Source organism: Gavia stellata, chromosome Z, assembly GCF_030936135.1.
Source record: "Gavia stellata isolate bGavSte3 chromosome Z, bGavSte3.hap2, whole genome shotgun sequence".
Lineage (NCBI taxonomy): Eukaryota > Metazoa > Chordata > Aves > Gaviiformes > Gaviidae > Gavia > Gavia stellata.
Window position 1 is genome coordinate 5042174 of NC_082637.1, and position 18021 is coordinate 5060194.

Genomic DNA, 18021 nt, shown 5'->3' on the forward strand with positions numbered 1-18021 from the left:
TAAGGACTTTAACCCTAAAAGAATGGCTTTCATTGTTATCTGTTTTTTTTTCTAATTCATGACTGTATTGTGACCTTCCTTTAAATAGCTGTGACCTGTGTCATATCCTTAATAATTACGGAACTAATTCATGAGTTCCTTAAGTCAAATTTTCCAAGACTTGAATTGAGTAATTTTTTTAGATGCAAGAAATATAAACAAGCTCTGGTCAGGAAGCAGAGATGAGAAAAATATGGATTGCACTTAGTTCTGGAAACACTCAAATTTAAATTTTAGATTCTTTTTTTTTTAGCTTCCATAATACTGGTAACTCCTTAGTTTAAAAAAAACCCAAACTAACAACAAACAAACACCAAAACCAAAACACAACAAAAAAACCCCAAACAAATACAACCCCAAATGCCAGCGGTACATAAAGAAACTTTGGACCAAATCAGTCCTGTGATGATCTAATGTCTTGTGTACCTCTGTCGTCACATGGGGAGTTATTTGTAAAGTTATACACTTAAATTTGACTTTCTTCCAAAGCCAAAAGCTTTTTGAGCTGTGAGCACATTTCCAACATTAAATAGAAGGTTGACTGCAGGTGGTATGTGCTGTCATTCAGAAATTCCTGTGTTTTGGTATTTAATTCAGTTGTGAAATATCAAACAAGGAATCTCTGCTTACTTAACGGTATCGTGGATCTTCAGTGTGACGTTAAAATATGTACCTCTTCTAAGGAAGAAACAGGCAGTCCTGAAGTGTTGAGTTTGAATGAAAGGACTGGTGATACCTACTATATTGATTTACTATGCTTTAGAATATTTAAATTGTTTAAGTGTTTATGATTTGTTTATGGTCTGGTAACTCAGCACTGACATTTGTGTTGCTTCACTTAAGTAACCAGCCCTGCTACCCTTGGTTAGAGAGTGACACTCCTGTGGCATCCACCGTGGTCTGTTTGTTTACAGATTGCATCCAGCTTTTGCACGAGAGCTTTAAAGGTGGGTGAAGTCCACGCTGTTTTAATGTAGTGGCGCTTTCAGACCAAAAAAGATTTTTGATTGAGATATGGGACGTGAGGGGATTTTGTTTGTTATGGACTTTTAGCGAAGATGACCACTGCAGTGGTACCGGGAGCATTTCTTTATTTCATCCTTAAAAGGCAGCTTTTTTCCTTGGCAAGGGTAGATAACGTGATTGATAAATGCATATCTGTCAGATAACAAAGTTAATGTGAAGGAAAGCAAAACAAAATGAGCCGTCAGGAGAAGTGCATGACTTCATTCCAGGTCTGTGTGTTGTTCCCATACAACATATGCAGTAGCATGTCACAATGACCAGTCCATGTGTCTCAACAGCTAGTCTTGGGGGTAATTTAATCTCCAGGACTGATCAGTTTGAGCTCCTATTTAGCATTGCTTATTGTGCCTAATGTGTAGTTAAATATAGGAATAGAAAAAATTAGTTACACAATACCTCTTAACAAATTTTAGGAGTGAACTAGATTCAAACTTATCGTGTAAAAATAAGTAATTAATAATAACATATTATTGTGTGTTTTATAAAATTTGATATACGTAAGATCTTTTTAAAAAACCCAAAACAACCCAACACAAAAGCAATGAAGTTCTATGTGGAAGGAGTATTTTATAACTTCAGATTATTCTCCAGCAACTCCTCAGAAGATCGAGGAAGGGCATGAATTCATAAGCTTCCCCACTTGTTGATTTGGAGAAAAAAAATCTGAAAGCTTAATGTGCTTTTTTTTTCTTTGACAAATGTATTTTAGTGTAACTTGCACTTACGTTTTTTCATCTTTAAAATAGGACTTCCTTGTGTAATCAAGCTTTCCCTGAATTTTTTCTATTGTTAATTCAGCTATTTTCTTTGAATCTAGATAAGCTGTTGCCAAGCCACCATGGAGCTCTCTGGTTACATCTGATGCATTACTGTGAATGTTGTACAGCCCCCAAAATGCCAGAGTTCATTCTCTATACTTTCCATACTGAGTTCAGAAGGCTTCCATGGAAGGAAATGCATCCAGACCAGATGCTTATGGAAGAGTTCTTTAAAGTGAGTACATGGCATCTGTTGAATTATGTTCATAATTAGTGTTGCCCTTGAAAATTACTGGGGAGGTGGAGACAGTTCTTTTAGAAAGTAAGCTTTTAAAGTTTGTTGTAGCATTCACAGCTGCCTGTTTTGTGATTGATTTTTGTGAAGGAGTGCTGTTGAGTCTTAGACAAAGTTGTGGGGAGCTGTAAAGCTGGCAGTCTTCTGTAATCAGTCATTGCTCTATCTGAATGTTTCATTTATTACATATATATTTAATATGTATTTAGCTTGAGTTAATATATTTTACTATTGCCACGTTGTTCTCACTTCCAAGTTGTCTGAGACAACGCAAACCTGCAGATAGGTGTGGAAATGCTCCAGGATTTACTGCTTACCTGTTTGGGAAGAGTTCTTCATGCAGCTCTAAACAGGCTCGGAGTTTCCTAGTTTCTCTTAGAGTGAAGAGAGATGGATGCAGTCATGCAGCTAAGAGTTTGTAATAGATTATTTCTTTCTGGTTTGCAGTAACTTGGTATTCTGTACTGGTTATTTGAGAGGCTTAGAAAGTTATATGTGCAACTCTTCTGGTGGGGGGCAAAATGATGGAGAAGTGGCATCTGTCTGCTCCTTTGCTGACCTAAAATGCTGCTGTAGATTTATAGTTGGCTAAGGAACTAAAAAGTATGAAAGTATTTATGTGTCACATTGTTTTATGTGCTTGTCTTTTTTCCTTTCCCCTTCCTAGATTGAAAGAGGCAGTCCCAAGAGCTGTTTCTTATTCTTGGGTTATGTTTTATGTGAAATAAACTGGGTCAGTGTCCTCTCTGATGCCTGGAATCCCAACCCTCAGCCTGAGACTCACAACATGATTGTCTGTTTGCTGTATATGATGGTCCTGTTGGCAAAGGAGGAACAACTTATAGGCAAAGAGGTAATTTTTGGAAAGGTTCATACCTGTCTGTCTTAGAAGAAGAATAATCCTTTGCTAGCAAGGGCGCAGGATGTGACTTCTTTTCTCTATTGCAGAATTATTAACTCAGAAGTGTTTTTGCATAGGTAAAATATCCCAAATAGTCTTGGTTGTTTCTGGAATACTAATTCCTATGTGAGGCATTTTGTATGACTTGCGTGAAAAAAGAGGAGCAGCTGTTCATTTTAAGAAGCTTCTGTAGGTGCTGTGATCCAATAGTGTTGTGAAGAGTAAGCAAATAAATACAGAGAGTTTCCTGGAGTTACAAAATGACACTCTGGGTTTTGGAAAGAACAAATATGTATGTTAGTTTCATTAGTGTTTAAAAAATTATTGTTGTTATATAAAGCTACTGTGCGGTTGTTTTTCCTTTCATTGTTAAGTATGGTATGCTGCATAGTATAGCTTGCTTGTCTCTTAGGCCAGGTCTTAATTAAATTGTCGGTTTCCTTTTCTCTTTCCTGGTTTTGGAGAAGAGCCTTAGTTATAAGCACATGCAAAGTAGAGGTAGTATTAGCAAGAATTTACGCACCTATAATACATGTGCATGTATATATATGTACATGTTATATGCACCTATGTATAGGTGCATATGTATTGTGCATGCATGTGTGTATATATATGTATATATATGCACGCACAATATTACATATACCTTAAGGTGAAGCTTTTTCTGACAGCCTGAGTGAAAAGCGTGTCTAGCATCTGCCCGGTTTGATTCAGGCAGTCTGCTGACACGAGTGCAGGAGCAGCTTTGATTGTGGCCTTCCTGCCTGGAGCACCTGTGATGCTGTGAGAAGAATTGGGAGGCTCACTGAGTCATGTTTATTCTGTTACGGCCAGTCATGTAAATCTCCGCTGTGCCTTGCTGCTTTTTCTGAATGTCAAACATGAAAGTGCGGAGGGATGGTAAGGAATCATTAATTTATGAAAAGCTTATGCCTGGCTCTGTCTCTTTACTGTGCATGTTCGTGATGTTTTCCAACCTGATCTTCAGAACTGGTCACGCATCAAGTTGGTTGTGTTAAGCACAACTCAGCAATGGGAGTAGTCCCTGTGAGGTTGGGAGCAGCACTTGATCTGAGTGTAGTTTTTTCATAGCTGTCTAAAAGGAAAATATTTGTCTGCTTGAACATATTCTCTCAGGAGTTATAAATCTGAGAACTGCTTTTGCAAACATTTATTTCTTACCATAAAATGCTCTCCTCCTAAATCTGTATGATGTCATGACAAGTCACAGTGATGTAACAACATCTTGAAGACCAGATATATCTTCAAGAAGCTTGGCATTGTCTGCTTCTGATGAGTTACTGGGGAGAGATTACGTCATCTGTTGAATCTTAGGTTGAGTTTTCTTGTTCCCTTGCTCTGAAGGGGGATTTCATCATCTCTGATTTCTCAGCACTTTTCCCATTTATGGTTGCATTCCAGTATTTCTGACTTGTTGGAATAGAAAAGAGAAACACTGGGTGTTAGGATGAACTGGATATCAAGCTGGATATTAGGAAAAATTTCTTTACGGAGAGAGTGGTCAAGCACTGGAATAAGCTGCCCCGGGAGGTGGTGGAATCACCATCACTGGAGGTGTTCAAGGAACGTGTGGACGAGGCATTGTGGGACGTGGTTTAATGGGCACGGTGGTGTTAGTTGATGGTTGGACTTGATGATCTTACAGGTCTTTTCCAACCTTAGTGATTCTGTGATTTTGTGAACTTTCTAAACCCTACTTTTGCTAAGAGCTCTGTGTGGGTAAATCTAGCACAGTCTGATTAGTCCATTGCTTCTGGAGGACTCTTCCCGAGGGGCTGGGTAATCTTCAAGAAGTCCCATTTCACATCTGCCAGCTTTCTCCCACTTGCAGTGTCTTCTCTTCTCCGCTTCCTCTGAGGCATTACAAATACTGTGTTAAGATGTCACCAGCAGCCTTTGATCCACACTGTATTCCAGTTTAGGAAAACTACCGGACTTCACAGTTTACATGCTTTGACCTGAATGTATTTGCTTATCAGAAGCTTCTCAAGCTTCAAAAGATACCTGTTGGTACATTATATGAGTGAGCCACAGGAATTCCTTCCTAGCCATCAGCAGTGTGTTAAACTGACACACTGTCACTCGTTTTTTACCTCCCACAAGGCTCCTGTGACACCTTCATCTAAATCTCAAACTTTCTCAGCCCTGTGTTCCGGTGTATGCGCAACTTGAGACGTACTTGATGTAATCAGTGTCACATTCTTCTTGATGTAGATGAAGGATCCAGAACTAACCCAAATTAAAGTCTTTAGGTTGTGTCGGCTGTCAACACAATTCCAGTATTTGTTCATTCTATAACATGTAGAAACTTGGTGCTTCTCGGTGTCTGGGGGGACCCTTTTGATTCACAGATGTATACGAACGCGTGAGAGGAGGATGGTGGTAGCTGAGGCTAGACTCTTTGCTGCTTGTAGGCAGAGAGACTTTTCCATCTGCATACTTGCACTGCCTGTGTGAGTTGTGGACACTGTAGGCTGCTGAACTGTTCAGGATAGTATTTATAGGAATAAGCAATTGCGGAGTCTCCCAGGTAGTAGATAATTCACTGAATGGAGAATTGAGGGACCTGGCTTCTGTCCCCAATCCTACTGTGAACTTAGATTAAGTTTTTTTAAAATAATATTTAATGCTTTATTTTAAACCTCTACTGAAGTGACTTTACCTCGTAGGGTCTTCATTTCTTTCTAGCTGTCTTTACATGTTTATATGTCAAATTTTAATGTCTCTCACTGACTTCTGTGCTTGGTTAGAGCTGCTGCAGCAGTCCGAGTACTGTTATGTGAATGCTAGAAATGACATACATGTGTTGGCTTGCTGCTTGAATGAGGAGTTGCTTTTCAGCCAGTGGTCATCTATTTCTCTGGGGTTTGTGCTCCGTCCCATTCAAATTTTGGAGTCTGGCTTCCTTCCAATATTGAGTACTGTGAATATTAATTTAAAACAGCGAAGAAGGTGGAGCTTAGACTGATGTCTTTAAATCTTCAGGAGTCACCACTCATAAATCTTCTTGGACAGACCAGCTCCCTTCCTTGGCAGCTTGTGGGCATTTCTTCTTATCAAAGCGTCATCAGCTATTGCAACAGTCACTACCCTCCCTCTGTTATCCTTGCTAAGGATGCTGCAGCTGAACTGATAGTGAAGCTCCTGAAAATCTCAGCAGGCTTTGGTGCGTCTTCGGATAGTCACATCCACCTTGTAAGTTGAACTGGTTTTTGCGGTGTCTCTGAGCTGTTCTTGTTGTTAGCAATGTTCTGCTTCTGTATATTATGGAGTGTGGAAAGAGTTCTAGGCATGATTTTTTTTCTAATTGATTTTAATTTCGATTGATAGGATGCAACACTGAAGTGCCGAGCATACATTCGCCAGGTGGTTCAGTTTCTCAGCACTTTAGAACAAAGCGGAAAGATTACTCTTGCAATTTTGGAACAAGAAATGTCCAAGTTGCTAGATGATGTAGTCATCTTTAATCCTCCAGGTTTGTGTTAAAGAAGTGGCAAATAACTTTAAAACTGTCAAGATCCTTTATTGTACTGCATGGATTTTTGTATGTCTGTGACTATCTAATTACTTGCAATATTATAATGTCTCCCTTATGGGCAGCAGGGCATATTGCTTTGGTGTGTATATATGTAGGTGGTATATTAGCACAAAACAAATATGAACGTTACCCCGTAGAGCTGTCAAGAGTGACAGAACCAACAGAAAAAAAGAGGGGTTATGTTGTGAGTAAAACTGACTGGTATACAGGAGCTTGAGGGATTCTTTTCTTTGTCTAGTTTTTAATCTTTTTTTATTTTATTTGGCATTTGTATCTTTTTTAAAAGGAAGGGTGGCACAAATACACTCTCTTGGACCTGAAGGATTGGGTTCTAAGAAAGGGTTCTAAACTGTCATGCAATTGGGAAAACTGACTATATTGAAGTAGGGGAATTGTGTTGATGTACACAAGTAGTATGGTGTGTCCACACCCACAGCATTTATATTGATCTCAATTTTAGTATTAGTACCATCCTGAGCTTCCTCTATCAAGCTAAAACTTCAGGCGGAATAAGTTGTCTCACTATACTACACAGAAATACTTGTCAGGAGTCGTGTCTCCTCCTGTCCATGACCCCCGCTCCTCTGTATCTAGTGAGGATATATCCAGCTGTAGCCTTATATGTAGTATTGAATGTGTCATGGTTTAAGCCCAGCCGGCCACTAAGCACCACACAACCGCTCGCTCACTCCCCCCCTGCCCCAGTGGGATGGGGGAGAGAATAGGAAAAGTAAAAGTGAGAAAGCTTGTGGGTTGAGATAAGAACAGTTTATTATCATTATTATTATTATTAAAAATTGTGATGAAAAGGAAAATAACGACACCACCACCAAACAAGAAAGGCAAATGATGCAAATGAAAACAATTGCTCACCACCCTCCAACCAATGCCCAGCCCAAGCAGCGGTCCCCCGGCCAGCTTTCCCCCTAGTTTATATACTGAGTTGAGTATGACATCGTATGGTATGGAATATCCCTTTGGTCAGTTGGGGTCAGCTGTCCCGGCTGTGTCCCCTCCCAACTTCTTGTGCACCCCCAGCCTCCTCGCTGGTGGGGTGAGGTGAGAAGCAGAAAAGGCTTTGACCCTGTGTGAGCACTGCTCAGCAATAACTAAAACATCCCTGTGCATCAACACTGTTTTCAGCACAAATCCAAAACATGGCCCCATACTAGCTACTGTGAAGAAAATTAACTCTATCCCAGCCAAAACCAGCACAGAATGATAACTGTCTCTCAGTACTTGTACTGCTACTTGGGGAAGCTCTGCAGGACAGCCCAATAGTCAGTAAAACCCTTTGTTGGGGGGTTGACGTGGAGGCTTGCCTGTTGCTGCTGACACTCCTCATAGCTGAGAAATTTTGGAGGAGACGAGCTCCAGTATAAGAGGAGCAGCTCTGTTTCATGAACCCCTGTGCACGCTTTTATGTGTTCGAGGGCTGAGAGAGAGAATGCTCTGTGTTGCTCAACCAGGCTGTGGAGTGCAGGAGGATCACTGATGCAGAGTGGCAGGAAAGGGGTGGTGTGTATTGGATTTAGCTTCTCTGTGAGGTTTGGAGGGGGCTGGTGGAGGTTTTTGGAAGAGCCTCTGGGGATGCACCTTCTGTTGACAACAGCTAGAGAGGAGAAAGCTGGACTTCTCACATGGGCACTGCAGCAGGACTTGTCCCAGGGGATCTGGTATCTGGTGGTGGTCCTGCCCGGTGGTCTGCAACCTGTGGAGTGGGACTTGGGTGTAAAACTAGTTGTGACCTTAGCTAAGTCAGTTGACCTCCTGGCATAGTCTTTCTCGTTTGGTCTGTGATAAGATGTTTACCTTACTGGAGAGCTGTGCCATGAAAGATGACTTTTGGGGCTTTTTTTCCCTTTTTTTTTATTTTCTTAGTAGGTAGATGATACGAACAGAATAGCTTAGTTCACAGGCCTCCAGAGGTCCCTTCCAGTCCAACCTCCTCCTCAAACCAGGGCTAGCTTCAAAGTCAAATAAGGTTGTTCAGGGCCTTGTTCGGTGAGCTTCTAAATATCTGCAAGTACGGAGGTCTCCAACTCTTTGGGCGATGTTTTTCCAGTGATTAATCCCTCTTTGTGCACAACTTTCCTTCACGACCAGTTGAAATTTTTCCTTCTACAATGCCTGATGTTGCTTGAAAATTTTCTTTTATAACAATGGTGGCTTTTTTTCATCAGCATCTGCAAAGGTCTACTCTGTGGTTAGACTTCTAAGAGTCAAGCGCAGGAAACATTTGTGTACTATTCCAGGTGGCCCATTATAACACGTTCAGGCAATGCCAGGAGATGGTTTCAAAACAATATTCTGGGGCTGAACACTGGGTTTAGCGGGAAATCCAGAATCCTGGAAATGCATGAGGGGATTGCAACATTTCAGGGCTCATCTCCCGTCATATTTCAAATTGAATCATCTAAAATCTTGGTTGTTTCACTTTAAGCTGTGCTTTAAACTGTGTTTTAATACCCAAGTTTTCTTGGAGACTGTAAATGTGCTTTATCATTCAATTATTTACACTGTAGTCATGGTAAAAGACCCTAGGTGTGAAAGATGGGCTCCAATGTACTCTGCCGTACAGTCTTACCAGCTGTCTCTCTGTTTAATGAATGATGAACTATCTCATCAAGGGAAGAGACTGCGAGGAATGGGTGTCTTATTGCGGTTTCGTAAGTACAGACAATTGAGGTGTGTAATGAGGAAGAGGTTTTTCCCAGTATCTGCAGGAAGGGTTCAGTGGTGAAGTTGAACTTGGGTTCTAGCGTCTATTTACTGAAATGGTTCTCTTATTTCTGAAATTCAGAGATGGATCTGCAAACACGTCATATGGCCCTCAGCAGTCTCTTTACGGAAACGCTGATGATGATGAACAATTCTAGCATTACAACAGCCGAGTCGCTACGGGGGAGCTTACGAAAGTGGATCGACGGCAAAGTGCACGGGTTGCTAGCGATGCCCCTTCTCACAGCAGCGTGTCAGAGCCTGGCCTCTGTGCGGCACATGGCAGAGACGACAGAAGCCTGTATCACTGCTTACTTCAATGAAGGTAGGAGCCTGTCTTCTTCTGTTGCTCGTCTTAAAAACTTCGATCAGTCTTGGATGCCTATTACATACAAATAGTTTGGAATCCTTACAGGTTCATGCTGCCCAGTACTGGAACTGGATTTTAATCTGGTTTCCGTAATCAGAGCTCCTTTGTTTGTATCTGATGGCTCCCAACTGTCACACATATATGTGCTGTAGTAACGACATGTAGAAAAGTTTGGCTGTGGTGATTTGGCTTTTTCAGCTGCTCTAATTTCTGTATTTTCTTAAGAACTATATCTGTTTCTGTGAAGACTGGTTTGCTCTGTGTAATGGTTGCCATTTTTCCAGCTAAAGGGGAGGACTTCTTTAAAAAAGAATCATCCCAGGAGAACACAGCAGATATTTATGTCCCTCCCTGTAGTGTTCTCTAGGCTAATTTAAGAAAAAAAATGCTCTTAATTGGTAAAACTCTGAAATTCTGCAGTGTGGGGTTTCTTTTGGTGGGTGGGGGTTTCTTTTCACATAATCCTTGTGGAACTACATATTGATTTCTTCCACATTCTGTGTGATCAGATTTCAGTACACCTGAAGGAAATATTTAAAATTCCGTTGCTAAAACTTTCAAATTTAATTCTGACTGAATGCTGGAAAAATATCTCACTTTAACCTCAAGGAGATGCCCTATGATAGTGGAGATTTTTCTCTTCTCTCCATCAGAGTTGCATGGCAAATTGATCACCTGGAAAACAGCTAAAATGGCCTGAATTCTGTAATTTAAAGGAACACAGTGAAGTAGTACCACTTCCTAGGTTTTCCCAAGTGCTGCTTACTCACATGCTCTTTGTTCTGTCCTTTTGTTTTCTTTATAGATTGTCCTCACCACCAGGATTTAGGCTGGGGCCCTATACTCGCCTCCCTCCAAGTTCCTGAGCTAACCATGGAAGAATTCCTGCAGGAGTGTCTGTCTTTAGGAAGCTACTTGACCCTGTATGTCTACCTGCTGCAATGCCTAAACACTGACCAAACTCTTACCAATGAAATGAAAATCCTGCTCACCATCAACAAGTGGCTGGAGCAAGTGTACCCAAGGTACGAAACTCAAGGCTTCTGAATCTGCCTTGACTTTTAAATAAGGCCATAGTTGTGTAGCTGGTATAATTAGGTGGCCACGCTAATTAGGTCACCAGGCTGCTGGATGAAATGATGGGTGAAATGGCCAATCCTTCTATATCCACTGTTTGTTATGGAGTTTGCCCAATGCCAACACTAATAGCTGTTGTGGTTAAACAGAAGAGGGGAATTTTACTTACTTGAATGCTTCTGGTGCAGTTTTGGTCAGTTTTCAGTCAGAGAAGCTTGATTTCAGTGGCAGCCTGTATTTGTGCTCAGTTAAAATTACTTTAAGCAAACCCTAAACTACTGTGGGTTCCACTTTCCAGAATGTCCACTAGGTGGGATGAGTTATGTGCTAAATACTCAGTTTGACACTGAGAGACCTGGTGTTCAAAGCTGCTCAGTGGGGACTGTTCAGCAGCTCTGAACCAAATCTGAACTCAGTGAATCTGGTGGGGTGCCCAGAGTTAGGGGTCTGTATCGCTGTAAACCAGCTTATTAGATAACAGGGTTCTGGGGGGGAAAGGATGGTTAGCTTTGGGATTAAAATGATAATAACTTTGTACTTAAAGTATGTAACAACTGTATTTTAAGTTGCTGCAGAAATTGCCAGAATTTAGCAAACACAGTGAATGTTTTTCCATATCAATGTTGATGATGATCATATTTTCTGTGAAAGAACGTTTTGGGAAAATACACATTCCCACTGTTTCTCGAAATTCAAAGAATACTTCCACTGTTGTAGGTGCCATAGTAATTTGATTGCCAAAGTGTGAAGGAGACGGCAAAGCCACCATACACAGCAAATGAAACCTTGCTCTAAATGTCAAAGCTGAGGGTGCCTGGGATGGGAAATGACTGGGCGGAGTGATGTGAGGATACTCTGATGCAGGAAACTCGTGCTGATGCTTTATGTGGAAAATCTGAGCTTGTCAACTTAAACTGCAAACTGTTTGGGGAAAGATTAAAAATATCACAGGGGGAACTTCAGTTTGTGCTTTGCTCAACAAAAAACTTCAGTGTTTCCTTTTCTAGGAGATCACATTAAAAGTCTAAATTGTTGTGGAAACAACAGCTAGTGCTTCCTAAAGTGTTTTATTTGTAAGTAAAGAAAAAAAAAAAGTAGAGATACAGCTTCATTTCTTTTATATCAAGTCTTAGACACGTTTAAATCCACTTATGGCTGCAATATCACTTCTCAGCTGTAAAGCTTAAAAGGAAGTATTGTTCTTAGTTCTCTTACAGGCCCTTAAAACTGGCTAGCTGCTGCCTGCGTCAAACCCCTAACGAGCAGTTACAGCAGTGTAATAACTGGTGGGGTAGTATAGTTATGCTATCCTCATATAGTAAGATTAGCTGTCGTTAATTAACCATCTGAATTCTTCATGGGCCTAATGGGGAGAGATACAAACTTCTTAACCTATGCATTTGACTTTTTTTTAATTTGTTGAGTTTTATTTTATTCTTTAAATCTTACCTAAAGCTCAGCAAAGGAAGAGGCAAAGCTGTTTCTTTGGTGGCATAAAGCCATGCAGTTATCCTTGATTCAGATGGAACAAGATGACACCATTCTGATCGAATCTGTCATTCGGACGCTGCTGTCAATCCAGGGCAGGCAGAGTCAGCTGGCTGAAGAGAGACTGACTTCTGGAATACTTGGTGCTATTGGGCTAGGCAGGAGGTCTCCTTTGTCACCCAGGTAAGGTTTGAAGGTGAATTAATTGATTTGAGTCATCATGTCAAAAAAGCTGCAGCCTGGATCCAGACTGCACAGTGCAATGTCAAAAGATGTTCTGAATCTAGGCTGTCCCCAAATCTATAAAGTTGTTTGGGCCCATCACAGAAAAAATGTAGTGAGTGTTTTAATCTGGTTAAGAAGTGAATATGAACTTCTGCAAAGTTCATGGTGGAAAAGGAAAGAAAATGCAGTTTTGATTCCAGCTTAACGTCCATCTCCAGTGAAGTTTGTAGGGGGATTGTTAGAGGAAAATACTTTCACCTAGTCTGTAGAAGACTGTTCCAGCTGACCTCACAATAATTTTGTATGATCACATGCGCATTGCATTTTCCATCTTCACCTTGAGGTGCTGGAAATGTTAAGAGAAGCTCAAAGAAGTATGTGCTTGCTTGTTATTCACTTTACCTTCTAAAGACAGACACCAAGTATGGTTGTTAAGTATTAAGTAAAGTTCATGGTAGAAAGAATGCCAAGAAAAAATATGTAAGTGTTTGTGGAACACCAATTCAACACAGTACCTAAACTCAACTTTGTGTTTATAAAGACCTTCTGGGATGCAATCCTGTTGAAATTGCTCTGAAATCTTAGTCTTGTTCAGCTCATCCTTTGATTTGGGTGATAAGGGCCTTTCAAAGGCTGAAATGAGGGAGTGTTTCAGATGTGACCTCAAGGCTTCAGCTAAGCTTGAAACAGATGTAAGATTTCATATGTATGGTATTGTATTATCCTCTAGTATGTATGATATACTATAAGGTATATATTAAAGTGATATTTTTTTTTTAATGCATTGAAAAAGGTCCTCTAAAGTCTTTTGCTCTGTTCCTCAAGCAAGAGAGATCTCATGAGATAGAACTTCCAGTTTATCTGCTGTTGAGAACTTACAAATTTGCTATCACCTTCTCTCTCTGTCCTTTTCCCTATGCAAGGTTTCGGGTGGTTGCCCGCAGTTTGTCTGCCTTCCTCTTGGTGCAGATTCCTGCAGAGACTCAAGTCCGCCTGAAAGCGGGATCAGAGCCAAAGCTGTCGCAGAAGGCCCAGCAGGTAGCGTGTGCCAATTGCTGGCTTCTTGACATGCCCTCTTTGTGTGCTTGCTCAGTTTGTGGGCTGAGGCTTATAAAAGTCACTGCAAGCATTGCTTCAAGCTAAATCCTGCTCTCAACTTGCTGATTTTATTCGGCACTGAATGCCCTCCATCTTTTTTTGCTACTGCTTTACATCTGAAATTCCGAATTTAGATCAAAAAATAGCTTGTTGCTCTCATTTGTCTTCTCAGGGAAGGGGGTATATCACAAACTCGTGTATTATTTTGATATACATCAAAACATCATCTTGGAACTTGCCAGAGACAAGGCCAGGTGCAGCGTAGGTCAGGTGATGATGCGAGTTTCCTGAACTCTGGTAGCAGGACTGTGTGTCTGAGCCCTGATCTAAAGTGATCCTTGAATGAAAGTAAAGCTGCTTATACGGACTTCTGTATTCATAATGATGGCATCAGTTTCTAATCTTACACACTGAAAAGGTGCGGATGAACTTACGTCTGTAAACCCTGAGTTCAGAAACTTTGGAACACAACAGGTAGAAGGAATTTAAAACAAACAGGAAAAAACAATGCTGCAGTGATTGCCCTGCTTTTCAGTGATAAAGCAGGACTACATTCATGCTGACTTTGTTTATGTGAGATCAGGGCTTAAAAGCCCTATGACAAATAAACATTCCTTCTTTAGCATGTGTGCTGACCATATTATTGTTTCAGTAAGTGCATGAGAAGAGGAAGGAGCAGTTGATTAGAAACCAAAGCAAAGTAACTTACTTGGTACAACTTGTTTCTCTTCTCTAAGAAGGGGATGAAACTTGTTCAGCCATACTTCCAGCATTTGCCCTGGCTGGTACTGCCAGCAGAGGCTCTTTTACATATAATTTCTGACTTGACATTGTCTCTGTAATATTATTAATAGGAGCAAAATAATACTTTTATGAAAGTTAGGACGTTCATAAGAACAACCTGAAATGAGTAGTTAAGTGTGCTGCAGTTTGTAGTTCCATGTAATTTCCTTGAAACCATGTCTTCAGTTTGTGAAGGAAATATTTGACGATATTTGGGTTACAGAATCCTAGCAAGCCTTGATAGAACAGTTGTTGTGGTTGATCTTGGGGAGAGAACAGCTTGAAAAATATGAGTTGACTTGAAACACTGTTATGTGATTGTATTTTACAAATGTTTTGTTCCGAATACTCCAGGTTCTCTAGTAGATCTTCTAGAGGAGTTGTGCATACGGTGGCTCATGAACTGGTTTGTTATGGACTGAAGTACAAACAGCTAACAGAATTTTCCTTTGTATCTATAGGCACTGAATGCTCTTGAATCTATGGCATCAAACAAACAATATATGGATTATCAAGAGCAGCTCTCCCAGGCTTCTCAGTTCATCAAGCATCCAGAACATTGTCTTCGAGATGGCAATAATCTCTTGGCTCTCCTCATTAACACTCTGTACCCCGAAGTGCATTATTTGGACAGCATACGATAGCAGCACTGAGCTCGCAGAATCATGCAATGTTGATTACTCTGGTTTACATTTAATGTTGTTATTGCACAAGTAGTTTTTACGTTTCAGAGTTCCACTTTTAAGTCAGAAATGTGAATGAGAAAACTTGCCAGTGTGCAGTTCCCCTCTTGAAGGTTTTCTTTCTTTTCTTTTGATTTGTAGGCTGGTGGAATTGCTTAGTTTTTGTTGACTGAAAACACTTGAATATCTTCCTGTGTATGGTGCGTGTCTGAGAGGAGGGTACCTGAGAGTAGATGTACAAATCATTAGACAGCAGAGCTCATCCTGTAGCATCTTAAGTTTTTGCTTTGTGCCTTTTTTTATTTTCCAACGTGTCATTGCTCAGGCAGTTCCAAGTGTGTAGAGGATTGCGTATAAAAGAGGTTTTCACTGTCTTAACCAGGATACCTCTAAATCTTATGTGAGTGTGTTTTTGGAGACTGGTGAAGTCCCTGTATTTGGAAAGATAGTGTTTTAAATCTTGACCTTTTTTTGATCTCCCCCAGAAAGGTGTGGTTGAAAGGCATGCCTACAATCTTCTCCCACTTCTGTAAATACAAACTAAAACTTGAACTTAAGAACTTTGGTTTTTTTTTTTTTTCTATTTTCTAAGTATTAGTGAGTTTGCATCCATATTTCTTGACTAAATGCAGGTAATTTCTAGCCAAGTTCTCTTTAAGTCAGGTGATTTAAATCCAGAGACGGATTTTCTGGATCACCGGTGTCTGGGGGGAAAACGGACAGTTATGTTCATGTTAGGTAGGATTCCTTAGTTCTGAAAATCTGGTTGTTTAGGAAATAGTGGCTTAACAATTGGACACCCACCACTTAAGTTTATTCTTTTCCTCCTAGCTGGGCATGACACGACGGGATTTTAGATGACACTGTGAAAAGGTATTTAACTTGTATTAAATTTGGTGATCACTTGTTAAAATTCTATTGCCAAAGCATGAACCATGAGCCTCTAAATCTATTGTTTAAGCTGAATGGTCACTGGTTTTGTTGCCTTGTCGTATCGTAAGATGCACCTTTGTTCAGGGAAAGCAGAAGGTGAGCTTCCCCAGTTGCTTGTCTAACATTGTCCTTTTTATCACTGACCTATTCAAGGTGGCCCAAGGTCCTGCAGTCCCAATCTGTACACCTCTATGAAGGAACAATGATTGCTTCTTCTCTTCCTCCATTAATTATGCCTTTATGTTTAGAACATGGTTACATGTTAAAATGTTAGTTCTGGTCACTACGTGAGGGAAATGTGCTACCTACTGTCTGGTCAATAATGCTTTGAAGTGTTGCTCTTAACTGTGGTTCTGGTGCTGGAGAACAAATCACCTTTTTCTTCGTGACAGATTCTGCTAACTATGCCAGCTGGGTCATTAGATCACCTTCATCTTAATGTGGTCTTAGAGTTCTTTGCTCTATCTGCGAGCCTATAAATATATATATATACATATGTACATCCCTCTGTATATTAACCAGATATCGATGCAGCATGTTTTTTAACAGACTTTTTTGTAAAGTTCATATCTGGAAGAATACATTCTGCTGGTTCTTTTCCCCCAAAGACTTAAAAGCACTGATTTTATTAGATTTAATGTTATTGATCAGTTGCATAAAAATGTGAAAAAGTCAGAAATATATGTGGTTGACATGCACTTTTAAAATGAGATATTGTTTCAGCTGTTAAGTTTTTACAAATGTTGTATTTATAACATGCTATGTCTGCAAAGACCATGCAAAATAAAAATGAAAAATCAAGTAATTTGTGACAAACGCCATGATATTTTGAACTTGCTAGAAGAATCCATATCAGGTAATACGTAATTGTTTTTGGAGGTGAAAGTGTGATGAGGGAATGCCATGCAATTGCTCAGTTGATGGAGGTCTGAAGACTCTTCTCTTTGACATCCTGGATTTAATATATATGTGATACAGCAACCTGGTTTTTGTGCCCAGAGCCCAGAAAGCTCAGCTATGTAATGGCAGAAATAATGCTGCTCTGTCCTGGCAAAATCCCGCAAACCTCTGTGGTAATGTGACCGTAGGGTGATGCACTGGTTCTGTTCTTCCAGCACTCACAACTGACCCAGACTGTGGAATTTGGTATTTATCCCAAATGAGGGGAAGGCTGGTGGTGTGGGGGGTAGTAGGGGAAAACTGGGCCTCTGGTGCTGGTGGGACAACTTTCTTGGTGGACAGGGCTGGACCAGGCTGGGGTCACTGCTGTCAGCGAACAGCATTGACACCAACGTCATCTCCATCTGTCATGACCATTGAAACAGCTTCTTTAATAACTTGCTGCTTAAAATGTAACAGAAATGATGCTGTTGGCTTTTTTTCCCATTTCTTGATCTAATAATTGTGATGTAAATGACTTGTTTTATTACGGTTAAAGTACTCACTGAATAATACTAAGGTAGGCCCTAAGAAAAAGGGAGAATTCACAGGGAGCTGCTATTTTTGATGTACGTGTTACCCACAAACCAATCTGCTGGCTTCTCGGAGAGTGGTAGAAGTCTGAACCTGTGCTTTCCTCAAATACAGGGGAGCGGTTTTATGAACTGACAGATCCCCTGGCAGTTCTCTGTCACAAATGTGCACTCCAGGGCTTGGGGTCTCATTCTCCAGATGGTGCCCAACAGATTGACTTTTCGTTTCTTCTGGTTTTACTGGAAGGACTTTCACGTTCCCAGCATCTCCCACCCTCCCTCCTACCCAAACTGCTTTGTGTTCTTGTTCGCATCATAAAGGTAACCAGGTAATCTCAGAAGGAAAATGGAGTTTTGTGTTGTTTTCAGCATTGTAGATTGCGGTGGGAAGAGATGAAATTGGAATGTCAGCCGCTTAATAACAAGCATGCCTTTTGGATAATTTGCGCAGTCTAGTCGGAGGATGAGTGTCTGTGGCTTTTTGAATGTTTGAATCGCGCAGCAATTGTTGCATCGGGGTGAATTGTTGCCTGTGGATCGCAGCTTAAATATTTGTTAAGAAAATAAGGCCAAATAGGAAAATGGATATAACA

At 40.5% G+C, this 18021-nt stretch overlaps 1 protein-coding gene across 1 annotated transcript in view; it reads left to right on the top strand.

Moving 5' to 3' along the window:
- The window catches only part of EPG5 (ectopic P-granules 5 autophagy tethering factor), a 60202-nt gene extending 43503 nt beyond the window's left edge, over positions 1-16699 (top strand). The window contains exons 35-44 of the mRNA XM_059833396.1: positions 883-986; positions 1883-2058; positions 2786-2971; positions 6026-6235; positions 6371-6515; positions 9382-9624; positions 10475-10694; positions 12202-12417; positions 13383-13497; positions 14802-16699. Of these exons, the coding sequence (XP_059689379.1) occupies positions 883-986; positions 1883-2058; positions 2786-2971; positions 6026-6235; positions 6371-6515; positions 9382-9624; positions 10475-10694; positions 12202-12417; positions 13383-13497; positions 14802-14984 (1798 nt within the window). The 3' untranslated portion in view covers positions 14985-16699. The remainder of the gene's footprint in view (positions 1-882; positions 987-1882; positions 2059-2785; positions 2972-6025; positions 6236-6370; positions 6516-9381; positions 9625-10474; positions 10695-12201; positions 12418-13382; positions 13498-14801) is intronic.
- The last annotated feature ends 1322 nt before the right edge of the window (positions 16700-18021 follow it).